This window comes from Quercus robur, chromosome 12 (assembly GCF_932294415.1).
Source record: "Quercus robur chromosome 12, dhQueRobu3.1, whole genome shotgun sequence".
NCBI lineage: Eukaryota > Viridiplantae > Streptophyta > Magnoliopsida > Fagales > Fagaceae > Quercus > Quercus robur.
Genome location: NC_065545.1, coordinates 2186864 through 2202013, shown reverse-complemented (window position 1 = coordinate 2202013; position 15150 = coordinate 2186864). Strand labels below are relative to the sequence as shown.

Here is a 15150-nt window from a genome sequence, read left to right as displayed (position 1 = left end):
AATAAAATAGAGTCAATAGACTGAAAATGGAGCAAATGATTTATTTGCAATAGCATCAAAATTTATACACCAAATTGAAGAAAACAATGTTCAAAGGGATCTTATAGTAACAATATAAAAGTTGAGGATGTCAATAAGAGAGAGGATTTCATCCTTAACTAGTTATTTTCCTCATAAGAAGAGAAGATAATGTCATTAAACTACAAAACTCTTAACAATAAATAATGAGATATAATCTTTTATATATATATATTGGATTTATTAGCCCATAATTTTTTTTCCCATATATTTACGGTGTGGAACTGGAAATTAATGCCAAGCATTCAACAAAATGCTAGGAAAATTGACATAGCTACAAAGGAGTATACAACTTGTGCAAGTCACGTTTCTTAAAAAAAAAAAAATTGTACAAGTCACATAAGGATATTTTAAATTAAATGGTTTATTGTAGAATCTAGTTAGTTCAACTACATTTTCCATAATGATTTCTCTCTCTTTTAATTTATTTCACCAAATTGCATAAATGGACAATCTTCAACAATAATATTAATAATAATTAAAATAAACTTTTTTGCATGTCATTTTTCATTCTTATTAAGTATTTGCAGAGTAAGCCCGTTGATAATTATAAGAGAAATTATTATCTTACGCTTTTTTACATCTACTGTTTTACATTAATATCTATAATTAATGTGAGAATGTCCACATTTTAGTGCATAAAATTAATGGATGTCAAAAAACGAATGTAAAAGTATGAAAGCCCTATCTATTATCCTACTTTATGTACACCCAGCTCTTTTGCTTGCTAATCACATGCCTGATTTTGGTGCTGGCTATTAATTGAATGGCCTAGAATGAACCTCGATCTACCTTTGAACTCACCAAAATGATCTGATCTTATCTTGTGTATTGGTGTTGGACATTTAATAGCAGGTAAGATTCAGGAAAAAAAATGCCATTTAAACAAATGGCTGAAGTAAAGTTAGGCGAGAATACTGCTGAAAATATTAAGATCAAATTTTGGTAGGACTGTCATATGACTTTAAAATGAAAGGGATAAGTATAACCAGGTTTTTTTTTTTTTTTTTTTTTTAGGTAACGAAAGGGATAACCATTTGGGTGGGAAAAAAGAGAGAAAGAACTGCCACTTATTGATATGATCATTTGGATGGATGAAAGTAGGAAACTATGAACTATCTGACATTTTCTGCCTTGTATTAGACCATGGACCACCTATATGCAATAACAAATTTGACTTTAGAAGCAAGGATCGATCGATCTTACAGTCCTTCATTGAAAAAACAAACAAACAAACAAAAAAGAAGGAGAAAGATATGGCTCATGCTCCATTATTATATAAACAAGCTGAAACTACGGTTTCATGGCCACAAGTTTATTCTTGAGTTGTACGTATGTGTCATTGTGATTTCACTGATTTGAATTCTCTGTCAAAATGAATCACAAGTAATTGGGACTCTTGCTACCCTGCAACCAAGTCTCTGTCAAAATGAAAGCTTTGGTGTACGTACTTTTCAATAGTGGCGCTTTCAAGAAAAGAAGAATAGTAACGAAAAGAAAGAATGGTTATATTTAAATGTATTCTCCGAGTGTGATAGTTAACCATTTTATAAAAAATTTTAATATTACTTTTATGAAAAATTGAAAAAATTATCAAAATATTATTTTTTTATTTTTATAAAAATTTTCTTTAAATAAATTATTAACTATTACTTTAAAGCATCTATTAGCATTTTCTAAGAAAGAAAGTGAGTATGGGAGGGATAATGTTGCTGGTAAGACTGACTTGGTATTCAGTGCTTGTAAAAGCACGAGTAAAGATTATCCATAAATGAATAACATTTTCAATTATTGCACTTCGTGAGCTAACTACATGGCCACAAGTTGTTGGAAAATTGTTGGTAGTATTGTCGGTACAATAATGTTTTTTATTTTTATTTTATTTTTGAAAGGGTCAGCACAATAATGTTGTATTATCTCTTATCAGTTATCACATTGTCGGGGACGTTTTTGTGACAAAGGCCGAAAATGCGAAAACGGTCCAAATCTCTCCCTTGGGTTCTTTAGAAGTCTTTATTGGTGGAGAATCAAGCCCAAAATTCACAATGTATAGAAAACAAAGGCTAATGGTTCTTTGACAAGAAAGAATCAAAATGCTACTAACAAAAGTGTAGAAAAAGTATAAAAACATAATAGGTCTGAAACTTCGACCCGCAGTCACCCAGAAGAGGAAAATGAGAGAGGGAAGGTTCCCCTATACCCATATTTCCACCCCTAAAGTTCAGAATTGTGAGAATGTTTCCTGGCTCAGTGGGTTTTTGCTCTCAAGTTTCAGCTCTATGGGCAAAACGTGGTTTAACAGGTTTGAAACTTCGACCCACAGTCACCCAAAAGAGGAAAATGAGAGAGGTTATGAGGAAGAGGGGGAAGGTTCCCCTGTACCCATATTTCCACCCCTAAGGTTCAGAATTGTGAGATTGTTGACTGCCTGAATGAGTTTTTGCTCTGAAGTTTCCAGGCTCTAGGTAGAACGTGGCTGCCCCATTTTTTTGAGCTGAAGAGAGAGTTTTATATAGAGTTTGGGGTGTTGCTAATGACTAGTTTTTGAGTAGTGGAAGAGGCTTTTATCCCCCATGATACTAATTTGGTGTTTTGGCTTGGGTTGCTTTTGTTTGGGGAAGAGTTTAGCATGCTTTTAGCATGATTTTGGAAATAAAGTGGCTGACTCCATTAGCTATTGTTTCCTTGTCATTGTAGGCTTTTGATAGCTGCATTTGGTGGCTACAATAGGCTAGCTAATTAGTTTAGGGTTAGTTGTGTTTTGGTGTGGAAAATGGAGCTGGGTTGAAAATTAGGGGCACAGTCACCCAGAGCATAAAAACTCTTTTGAGGTGGAAATTTTGGGTACAAGACCTCCTCCATGAGCCTAAGATGCTACCAGTGTCCCTTGCCCATTTGATAGCACGCATGGGTTGGGCCCATGTAAAAGATCCAAAAGGAACCGACTCATACCCTCCAAACCACACTTCCTCAATTTTCCCCATAAGTCGCATGGGCTTGGGTCATGCTTAAAAGAAAAAAAATAAAAAATAATACATGAATTGAGCCCATAAGGAAGTCGGGCTTGGTTGAATCGGGCTCATACAAAATGTGTCGCGAAAATGGGTATCAATACACATCAATGGTGAATTTTGCTATAAATTTAATATTTTAGATTCACTATTATGTGAGAGAAACTAGAGCTAATGATATTTTCATACGGTTAGAATATTATATAATTACTCCAAGTTGTTTTTGAATTTTGCCTTTTCTTTTGGTAGGACACTGTTTTCATCGCACATGGGCAAAAATGGCCCATTACCATCAATTTTGGAAATAATTTGCCCAGAAACACTGTTTCTGAACTATATAGCAATGTACCACTTTTTCGGGTACTCGAGCTTGGTGAGCTCGAGTACCATGTTTTTTTAATCAACTGTCGCCCCATATTCAAGGAGCCCTATAGTGGCGTTTTTAAGCCCTATAGTGACGTTTTCGGGCCCTACAGCGGCGTTTTTTAAGGGGCCCTATAGTGGCGTTTTCGGGCCCTATAGCAGCGTTTTCCTGCAAATTTTTTTTTTATAAGTCCCATAACAGGTTCAAGGGGCCCTATAGTGGCGTTTTTAAGCCCTATAGTAACGTTTTCGGACCCTATAGCGGCTTTTTCCTGCAAAATTTTTTTATAAGTCCCCTTAACAGGTTAAGGGGCCCTATAGTGGCGTTTTTGGGTCCGAAAACGTCACTATAGGGCTTAAAAACGCCACTATAGGGCTCCTTGAATATGGGGCGACAGTGGATTAAAAAAACATGGTACTCGAGCTCACCAAGCTCGAGTACCCGAAAAAGTGGTACATTGCTATATAGTTCAGAAACAGTGTTTCTGGGCAAATTGTTTCCAAAATTGATGGTAATGGGCCATTTTTGCCTGCTTACATGTACACATGCACCCCAGGGTTAAGGATTTTTACATGTTTATAAATTTCCAAATTTGACGTAGGAAGTCATAGTATGTCATTATAGAATTTAAGAGCAAAGTAGTCATTGTTTAGATCAGATTTTGAGTTTCTGTTCAAAGTCATAATAAAATGAGGGATGAATGCATAGACTTGAAATTATTTGATTTTGATAGAGGATTGAGCGGAGTAATGAAAGCTTATTAATTAAAATCTTAGTTCCTAATGGTTCAATTGAAAGACTATGAGGTCATGCATGAATTAGAAAATCCTACGAGATAATTGGTTAATACACTTAAACAAATTTTCAACTCTTTGATTATGCTTTTTTTAATGCCTTTGTCAAAGGCATACTAATTTTTGATAATTTGCTGAATGCACATGAATTATTTCAGGGTAAAAGGTGGTTTGCTGCTTTTAAAAAATAGGTTTGAATAACAGAATAATGCTTATGATAATGTAAGTTGAATTTCATTCATGTAGTTATGGAAAGAATGAGTCTCACTTCTCATTTGATTAAATTAGAGTGGAGCAGTGTATTAGCAGTAGCACTGTTTCTGATCAAGTGATATTAAATGGTTCACCTTCTGAGCCTTTTTTTCCTCCAATGTGGATTGAGGCAGGGGGACCCCTTCTCACCTCATCCATAGATTTTGTTTGCAAATATTCTATCTTTGGCTTTGTTAAAAGCTGAAAAAATATAATTCAGGGGTATAAGATTGGCAAGAGAAATGGATCTTATTTGTTATATGCTGTTTGCAGATGATTGTGTACAATTTTTTGAGGGTTCTGAGAATGTGCAGACTGAGTTAAAGGTTGTTTTGCAATGGCTTTGTGACAATTCTGGTCAGTTAATTAATCAGAAGAAGTTTGAAATTTATTTTAGTCTTAATTTGTCCTAAGGAGTAAGGATATTAAATATGTTGTGATGGAGCATTTTTGAGTTAAGCAAGCAGGGTGTCCTTCTAAGTACTTGGGTAATGGTTTAAACTTCTAGTGAAAAAAGTCTGTCATTCAAGAACATAGTTGAGAAAAATAGTTCTATATTTCAGGGTTAGAAAAGCTTAAGTTTCTTTCTTAGGCAGGGAGGTCAACTCTATTCTCTGTCTAGTTTTAAGGCACCAGAGTTAGTATGTTATGTTACATAATCAACAAGAAGATGTGTATTTTTTTTTTCTTCTTCTGAGGTCATGATAATATTATAAGGACTCATTTTCTGACTTTGAGTACTTTGTGTGGTACAAACAGTTTGAGGATTGTTCAAAGGTTTTCGATTCTTGGGGTTGGAAGGGGATTATGTCTTGTAAAAATTCAAGAACAACTAAATGAGATACAACCCTTTTTTAGATGTTATATGATTTTTAAACAGCTAAGAAAATTTCAAGTATTCCTATGTCAATACAGTCTTTGCAGACAAACTAATACTGCCTCATTCTAAGTCAGGATTGTTTGAAGTCAAAAAGGGCTATCATCTTTTAAGATGTTAATTCTTAAGGAGGTTGTTGAAAAATTTTAAGGCAAACTGGTTCAGGAATTGGTCTATTCTAGTGGCATATAGCTCCCAGCAAGGAAAAATTCCGAGTTAGGAATTGATCTTTATCATTGTTTAATTGATTGATTCTATGGCTATATCCTCTCTCCCTTTTAAAATAAAGATCCCAGCGAGGATCGAACTCGCGACCTTTCGCTTACGAAGCGAACGCACTACCACTATGCTATGGAAGCTAGACGCTCGCATTTTCCTAATTTCTTCTTTTCACATAATAGCTCTGTACACCGGTCCAACACAGTCCGCAAAAAGTTGTTTCATGTTATTTTATACTCTTCCGAGTTTTGGGCCGCAATCTTTCTACCTATATTGGCCCATAGTCCCATACTATTACTTACCTAGTGAATGTATTTTTTAATTGAATTTAATTTTTATTTAATCCCTCAAGATTTTTGCCAATTCATATTTTATTTTTAAATGATATAATATTTATTTCAATATATATATATATATATATATTGAAATAAATATAATATATAGTTTCATATACAAACATAATTATTATAAATGTCTGTAAGGACTCAATTTGTAACGACCCAAAATGACACTGGGTTCGCACATAAAAAAGACCCAAACAATATCATTTGTAGAGCATGGACTTGAAAGGCTAGGCCTGGTCACCGAACGGTGGTTAGTCGTGATATTCATACAGTATTAAACCGTGTTCACTCGAGGAGTCTTTCTCCTTGAGGCGGTTTGGGAGGCTCTGGTTCTTGGTCTTTTTTCCCAGCCCCCCCCCCTTTGGCGCATCAACCTTCACATTATATAGCCCTTCTTGGTTGATCCTAGCCCTCCACTTGTTGATCAGGCAGGTGCCTGCTTAAGTACCCGTCCCATCAACTGTCTCCCCTTACTTTTTGTTAGTTGCGATGACCGAAGTCACCCTGTTCAAACGTCTTTTCTCATTAATATGGTTAGGACGTTTGCGGGCGCATTAATGCGGAGGTGACATATTTATCTTGAACCAGTTCCGCACCATACCCCCACGTGGGTCCCATTCTACTCGCCTCTTCTTCAGGGGGCTTTTTGGGGGCAGCCTTCAACGAGATGTTGCTCTTCCCTTTGAAGTCTTGGAATGCCGAGGACAGGGTCATCATCGGCTGTGCCCCCGGCATTTCGGCCTTTCCCTATCCGTCCTCGGCAAATACCTTCCTCGGCACGGGCCCTGGGCCCTAGTAGAGCGTGGGCCGGATCGTAAGTTCTCTGGCCCCACAATGTCTATTGTCTTTTTTTGTTTTTATATTAAATTAATTATTATGATTATCAAATTTTATATTTACAAAATAAAACATTGAGAGAATAACATATTTTAAATCTTATAAAAAAAAATATTTTCTTCAATGTATTTTTTTTGCAATTTGTATTTTTTTTCGTTGGTTCTTGCAATTCTAGATTAATTAATATATGAAAATTTTAATTAAGGACCATTAACTATTTAGATTTGGTCTATTTAATGATGAATAATTAGCAAAACAAACTAAAATTCTATATATATATATATATATATATATTCATGCGGATTATATGAAATGATCTATCAAGCTTTCTATAGAAAAATTTTAATTTAATTTTCTATGAATAAAGTTTGGCTCCAAACTTTGGAGCTATCTTTTCCAATCTATTAAGTAGCAATTTACAAGATTATTTATGTATATTTTTTAAACCAATTATATAATTCATTCAAAAAATTATGTAACTAAAATTACATATGGATAGTTTCTTCAATTGCCCATCATGAGTTGAAGCAAGATAGCTCCAAATTAGTTTAGAGCCAAACTTTTTTCTTTTCTTTGTTCATGTTATATTTCTTTTATAAAAAATAAAATAATGTATATATCTATGTTTATGTTTATATTTATTTAACATAAGAGGAAACATTTTGTCTTTTTATTGACTTTCATTTTAAGTTTTAATAATTATTTTATGTATCAAATATATGCATCATCTGTTTTACAATGTGTAGATTGTATAGTTGTGAAGGATCTACACATTATGAATAAAATGATACATATTTTTAATGCATGAGAAGCATTATTTTAAGATTGTAATCTACATTTCTTTTTATAAATTTATTAATAAAATCTGTATCATACATATTATTTTTGAACTTTCAGTACGTTGCGTGGTTAAGTGACTAATATTTTTATAAAAGGAAAAGTCATCTTGATTTCCCTTTCTGGTGTAATCCATTGGACTCAATTATTTGGTGACTCCATTTTTCAAATAAACTAGTTGCTAACCCGTGCGATGCACGGGAAAGCACAAATATCTACAAAATCTATTTAACATTATAGCTATATTTAGTTAAGTTCAAATGTCCCCTTCTTGAATTATAAAAAATTTTTAAAATAAGCATGAAGACTAAAAAAAATGTTGGATCAAAGAGGATTTATATGATAGTGGTGGTACTAAGTACTAACCGTTCTTCCAAATGTTAAAAACAGTTTACTTACAAAACTAAAAAAATTATACACTTAAGAAACATATTGTTAGTTTTTCTAACAACTTATTCAAACTACTTACAAAAATAATAAATCATACAGTCCATATTCCATCATAATTTTCTTCTAAAATATATATATATATATATATATATACTAACTACTCGATTTATATCTTCAATATCACCTTTAAAATCATGAGCAATCATATCCCCTGTCCTAAGATCCAATATCAAATAGCCATATCAGATATACATATATATATATATATATATATATATAAGTTTGACATTGTCTAGAAAAATTAAATGCAATTATAAATATAGTGAAAATATATTTGGATTCAGTACTTCACTTAGTTTTGAATAGTAGGTTTACCTACCATCCATATGGAAGGAGGAAGCGACAATATGATTCAAACACATATAATTCACACTAAACCAAGAGTCATGAAATATCCTCAATAATAATTCACACTAAACCTTCATAATATGATTCAAACACATATAAGAATAGAAATTAAATTAGAAACAATTAAAAACCTTATAAGAAGCGACAAAATAGAAAAACAGGGAAAAAATTAAAATATTTTGAAAAGAGAGGGCTAACTAAATTTTTAATAGCATCATCTTCGTGTTTGTATTTCTTGTAGCAAGGAGTTGAAGACTTTTTTTCAAGACCTCATTGAGGTATTATAAGGAACATCTTTCCTTTCCATACAATAGTTAAAACAAAATAAATATTATATAATCCATAGAACTTCAGAAAACCATGAAAAATACAAACCTCTCTTGTAAGGTCAAATTCACATAATTAAACCTATGACCATCTAATTTTTTACAATAAAATATCCAATTAGAATGGTTACAAAGTATCTCCCATATGCCACACACAGAAACCTAATCGAAAAAAGAAATGAAGAAAGAAAAGCAATTTAACACTTTCTAAGAAGAAGAAAGCGGACTGGAGACACAGGAGAAGACGTTACTATGTTGCATGCGTTTAAAATTTGTGGAGCACCTATCTTTAGGATTTGTGGAGGAAGATTTTAAAATCCAAATAATAAAACCAAAAAACCTATAATGGAATATAGCGTTAAAACCTGCCAAAAATATATTTGTGAAAACCAAAGGTTCTCTACCGCGCGTACATAGAGAGATGGTGAAGAATCAGAATGAACTTGAAGTTTTTGAGTTTTGTCTCAAGAAATATAAACTGAAATTTATTAGGAAATGTGTAAAGTTTATAACTACCGGCGGGAACAATGCAACTGAACACCAACAGGCAACAATAGCAAAAGAATTGTACTGAAATGGTTTGTATAAAAACCAAATGAAAAGATGCATTGTTTTGTGTTTTTAATGGTAGACATGGCATTAATTTATGTAGCCATGTGACGCAATGAGGACTGGTCAACAAAAAGTCAAACGTTTCGACTATTAGTTATTATATAGATATAGACTGTATTTTTACCCAAAACAGACAGGGTATATGAACTGCAAGTTGATCAAGGATCACTTTGCATTGCTAGTTGCAAGTAGTTTAGCGTTTTCATTTAACAAAATCCACATACTTAAAAGCCTTCTTGTTCAAGTTTTCTCTACTCTCCAAGTCTGCAGACAGAAATAGAATCCGGTTTTCCTCTCTACGCCCACAGCAAAGCTAGCCCTGGAAGAGCGGAATCACTTTTTCTTTTCCACTTCATGATACCTGTGAATCTAAAACCTTTTTTTAATAATCATCCTTCTGATCATGGTAAGTACAGCTCTCTCTCTGTCACATGCATGGTTGGTCACGTTTCTCGTGAATTTGGAGCTTTTTAGATCAATCTGCTCTGCTGTTTAACGACATAGCCATTAATTTGTAAATTTGTTGTCTTTGCTTGAATGGATTGGAGAAGCATTCAGTCATTTTCTATAATTTTCTCATGTCTTTCACTTTCCAGCAAAAGAAGAGAAGCTAGCTCAAGTAAGGACTAGACATGCATGTAATGATGTAAGGACCTTCATGTAAATGGACAAAGTTTTTAGTATCTTCCCCTTTACCCGCATTCATAAAAGTTACTCCACCAAAAGATTGTTTTTGATGCTGAGCTAAGGCTACATTTTTTTAATTTATTTTATTTCAAAACACACCCTATTTTGAACTAAAACCATGATTTAAAATTACAATTTTGAATTTGAAAATTGTGATTTCAAGTCATAATTTCAGTTAAAAAATTAAATATGTGTAAAATTGTGCGTAATAACTTATGTGGAACAAGTATTACTGATAAATAAATAAAACAAACCCTCACATGTTATATAGTTGTGTATTGGCTTAATAATAGATAAAAGAAAGCAGCGAAATTAGAGGCCATTATTTTTTTGATGTCTCATCAAGAAAAATCTACGTTATTCAGGATTCTCTCTCTCACACATTCATTAATTGCTGTTTGCTGGGGAAAATTCGTTTATAGTCCACATACATCTGATCCTAGATCCAGCAGACTATATAAATTAGTACATAGGTACATTGCTCCCCACAAGAGAGACCTCAAAAATTTCTGAACTTATTCCAAAGAACACTGAATATCCCACTTCTAACTTACTTTCCACATTCACTCTTCCTCTTGCATTCTTCAAGAGACAACACTAGCTTTTCCAATAGTCTTCATATTGCGTTAATCTTCACCATTTGCTAAGTCCTTCACCTCATGGCGCCAAACAGAGAAAACCCCATTGGTTTCAACTCTAATAGGCCATCAACGCTTTCAATGGAAAGTCTCCGAAGAACAATATCAGATATCTCATTCGAGCTAAGCAAAGAAGACATTGACATTGTCGACGTCATTGAAAAACACGACCTCCCACCAATATCCGAGGTTGAAGAGGCCAAGTGCGAGTGCTGTGAAATGTCCGAAGAGTGCACCCGTGAGTACATCAATGGCGTGCGTGAAAAGTTTTCAGGGAAGTTAATTTGTGGGCTGTGTGCTGAGGCTGTGAGTGAAGAGATGGAGAAGAATGGAGGGAAAAGAGAAGAGGCTTTGAATGAACACATGAGTGCTTGTGTAAGGTTCAATAGAATTGATAGGACTCATCCTGTTTTGTACCAAGCTGAGGCCTTCAAAGAGATTTTGAAGAAAAGTTCAAGAACTAGGGCTAAGTCTGTGAGTCCTGCTACATATAAGGGAGGTCAAAAGAAGAGTGGGATTGCAAGGAGTTCGAGTTGTATTCCAGCAATCACCAGGGACATTGTTGACCGTACGGTGCTTAATAATTGAGCCAATAATTCGTGTGCCTCTTTGGTTTGTCATATACCCAACTTTGCTATGTGCAATGTCAAAGTACGTATACAGCAGTATATTGTCAACGTATGACATGATAAACACCTCTTTTAATGTGTTGGTTAAAAAGTGTTGTGAAGATACGTGTTTTCGTATTTAGACATTGAAAACTGTTGTTTAAACACTAATATTAAACCCCCCATAAACTTCTTCGTCCCTTAACCGTGTTACCCTGTTGGTGTAGCTTCCATTTTCCATATACCAAATTATAGTAAATTTCTACTCCTTTCACTGTATACAAAACCTTGTTGCTAGACGATGTGAAGAGAATGACTGTTATATATATAGAGAGAGGGCTCTAGTTTGTAAGCATATCTTTGTAATAATACGAGGGTATCTGAGCTTATTTGAAGTCTACCATTTGATTGTATTTTAAATTCAGCTGCCAGAATAAAAATTGTGCGCAATGTTCATGTTCACAAAAAATTCTAGATTCTTTCTGTTCCAAGTAAATTTTAATTCATATTTGAAAACTATCCAATAAGTTCCTCAATTTGTTTCTCTGTCAATATAATGAACACTAGTTTCTTTCTTTATTCTCTTTTTCAATGACCTTAGCAGCGTTTCACTGGGGATAGCCCTGGGATGGACTGTAAGAACAGGATGGGCAAGCATAAGTTGTTTTTGTTTTGTGTTTTAAAACAAATCAGGAGAATTTGAACCGAAATTCTTTTTCTTGTTAGGAGAATCAAACAATGTATTTAAACCAAAAAGCTCAACTGTCCATTTATTTATACATTTACTTATTAATGAAGTTTGTTATAGCTAGGTATCTTTTTTTTTTAGAATCATTATAGCTAGGTATCTTTGGTGGCAAAATTCATGAATGAGTACAACTCCGTGATATATTTTTGGAACATATGTCTAAGTTTATCAGTATAGTGGGCTTCAAGGATGAAGCCCAGATCTATGACACCCAAAAATTGAAAGAAAATAATAATAATAATATGAGGAGAGATCAGTATGGAGAAAATTGAACAATAACGTTAATTGTGCAACAAGCTCTTGATGTTTTGCTTATTTGTTTGTTTTAGGGATGGAGTCAGAACTTTGAGTTAAGGGGGCGGTTTTACTATTGGTTATATGCAACAGTTTTAATCCTTGATTCTGCTACTTAACTACAGAGTTTTTTTTTTTTTTTTTTGTGAGTAAGAACAAAATTATTTTTGTTTAGAATTTTTTTAAAGGTTATTTATTTTGGATAAAATTAGTTAATTGAGCTTAATTTTGTTTTTAGTTTTACTGGTAATTTTTGTTGAGCTTTTTTTTTTTTTTTTTTTTTTTTTGGGACTTGTATATTTTGTTTTAGATTTTAGATCTATAAATTTTTTTTATGGTCACTAAAATGAGGAAAATGCTAGAGCTATAAGTTTCTTTCTTTCTTTTTTTTTATTTTTATAAATAAATTACTGATGTGATAAGTTGTTACTAGTAAGTAAAAAAACGATGTGAGTGATTTGCCCATACGCAAAACAATAAGAATTTACTACCAAAATAGTTTGTAAAAATGTTATAAAAAAGTTTATGAGTATAGCATTACTCTTAAAAGAATCTGTTAGGTTCTAAGGCTTTATGAACTAAATGTACTAGAACTTCATTATGTTTTATGTTGGCAAACCATGATCAAAACATAAAGTCTAGGTTTAGGCTTGCTCAAAGAGTGTTTATTTATAAAAGTTGGAATCGAGTGATTGCAGGATTTATTGATCTAAATTTGCAAGGCTCAATCGATTGAAAATTAGACTCGATCAATCGAACCTTGTGCAGATTAATTTTTCTGCAGAATTTCGAACTCAATCCAAGCTTGTTTGACGTGTAGGGTTTTATGTTTTGCTCCAAGTATAAAAGGAAAAACCCTAGCTACGTTTTAGATGTCTTTGATGTGCTGTGTGTTGAATCCCTTGTGAGATATAGAGGTTATCAAGATCAAGATAACCTTAGCTACGTTGAATCCCTTCATACACACTTAGGGTTATCAAGATCAAAATTCAAGTCAAAAACTTGGTGATCGCTTTAATTGCTACATAAAGAACTTAAAGAAGATCTGAAACTTTTGAGTGGAGTCTCAAAGTAACAAGTGGGAGTACTTGTGGTTGCAGTGGATCAAGGAAAGTAGTTCGTGGACTCAGAGCTGTCACGTGGTCGTGATAGTAAGTTTTCTAATCGAGATAGCAATAGAATGTTAATAGTCTAAGTCTTATTGTACAAACTTCAATTCTTTCATAGTGGATCTGTTTTACCTTGAGGATAGTTATGTTAAATCCTCCTCGGGTTTTTTACCGGTTTGGTTTTCCTGGGTTATCCTATCGTGTGTTCTTTATATTTCCGCATCACTTGCATGATATGATTTGAATGTGTTAACCTAGATCTGAATAATTTATCTAAGTAATCACTTGGCTAAATAACAAAGTTAAACAACTTTTGTTTTAAGGGGTTTAAAAACGTACAGAATCAATAATATTGTTAAAGGGAAATAAAATGTAACTTTAATTTATAGAACAAAATTGCTAAAATTAGTATATATATAATAATATTTTTTAAAAAAAAAACTCTAGTCCAAGGGTTGTTCCGTCCCTGGACTTTATTTTCAATTTAATTGATAATATGAGGACTGGAGAAATTTCCTAGGTGACAAATCTTGATGCGGTGTAGTAAGAGTTAATCTATTGTGTGGCTCGTTATAGTTTTGTGGTTAAGTGCCATGCACAATTGCTAGCACTATCTTTGAGCTTTTCTCGATATGTTGGTTGCTATAGGCCTTAGCATGCTACCTCTCCTATCTTTTGTGATAACCATAGTACTATTTATATTGTCCATAATGACGTAAACATTAGCAATTTAGCATACCACACATATCAAGATTGATTAATTATCATTTTATGTGTAATCATAGTGATATTAGTGAATGTTCTGTCTCTATTGATCTCTATCCTGTTACTTTTACTAATTAAACAACTGACTATCATATATACTAAGTCTCATCCTCCAATTTGTTTTTGTACTTTTGTTGCTAAACTCAAGTTGTTCTCTAGCTAGTTAGAGTACCGTGAGTTTGAGGAGGCATATTAAAATTAATATCACTAGTGTGGGGACTATGGCCCAAAGTAACAGGTTGGGCCTTGGACTCGTCCGAGGACACCAGCCCATCCGAGGAGTTAACGTTGGCTTAAGCAACCCATGTTAAACATCACTGGAAACAAAGAAAACAGGTCCGAGGAATAATTTCTCCTCGGACACTGAAAATCCGGAGCGAAAGGACATCCCAGGCACTAAAGCCCATCCCCTAAATACGTGAAAAGGAAGGAAACACAAAATATCTAAGCAAAAGCTGCCATCGCCACATTGAATGCACTACAGCTACTTTCCTGGCCGCATTAATGTGAAGAAGACCCCTGAATAGTGCTACCTTGGCTACCGCAACTCACAAAGAACTGAAAGAGGTGTCTGATGGGACAGATGCTCAAGTGGAGGTTTGGATGATCGATAAGTGTAAAACTCAGATGATAGGAAAAGGCCTATATAATGTGTAAAAGCCCCCATAAGAGAGGGACGAAAAGAGAAGGAGAGAGAACTCTAGCATGCAAAGGAACCCCGCTGCATTGATTCGTATATACAAACTAAGTGTTTAGCTCTATCAGATCGTGTGATCTTTCAATATAATGGCTTTTGTTCTTGTTCATGTATTACTTTATTCCATGCAATACCCCGTTTAACTTACTAAAACCTAGTTCTTTGATCCATACTCTACAAAAAATTCATTGTGTTGGGCTCTTTGGATCAAGACTTAGAAAATAGGGGTTTGGGCTCCAAATTGTGCACCTACAA

The 15150-nt window shown here is 33.7% G+C and overlaps 1 protein-coding gene and 1 non-coding gene across 2 annotated transcripts; one reads left to right on the top strand and one right to left on the bottom strand.

Annotated features, from left to right (window-relative positions):
* Positions 1 to 5663: 5663 nt before the first annotated feature.
* On the bottom strand, positions 5664 to 5735 carry TRNAT-CGU (transfer RNA threonine (anticodon CGU)). Its single transcript has one exon. It is a non-coding gene; the product is annotated as a tRNA-Thr (tRNA).
* A 4805-nt stretch (positions 5736 to 10540) lies between these two features.
* LOC126709068 (uncharacterized) lies at positions 10541 to 11550 on the top strand. Its single transcript, XM_050409146.1, has one exon. It carries the CDS (start codon positions 10696 to 10698, stop codon positions 11260 to 11262), a length of 567 nt encoding a protein of 188 aa, XP_050265103.1. The 5' UTR covers positions 10541 to 10695; the 3' UTR covers positions 11263 to 11550.
* Positions 11551 to 15150: the final 3600 nt, after the last annotated feature.

Bases quoted from the DNA above. Each gene is read 5' to 3' on its own strand.
- LOC126709068 (XM_050409146.1), top strand. From the start codon at position 10,696: ATGGCGCCAAACAGAGAAAACCCCATTGGTTTCAACTCTAATAGGCCA.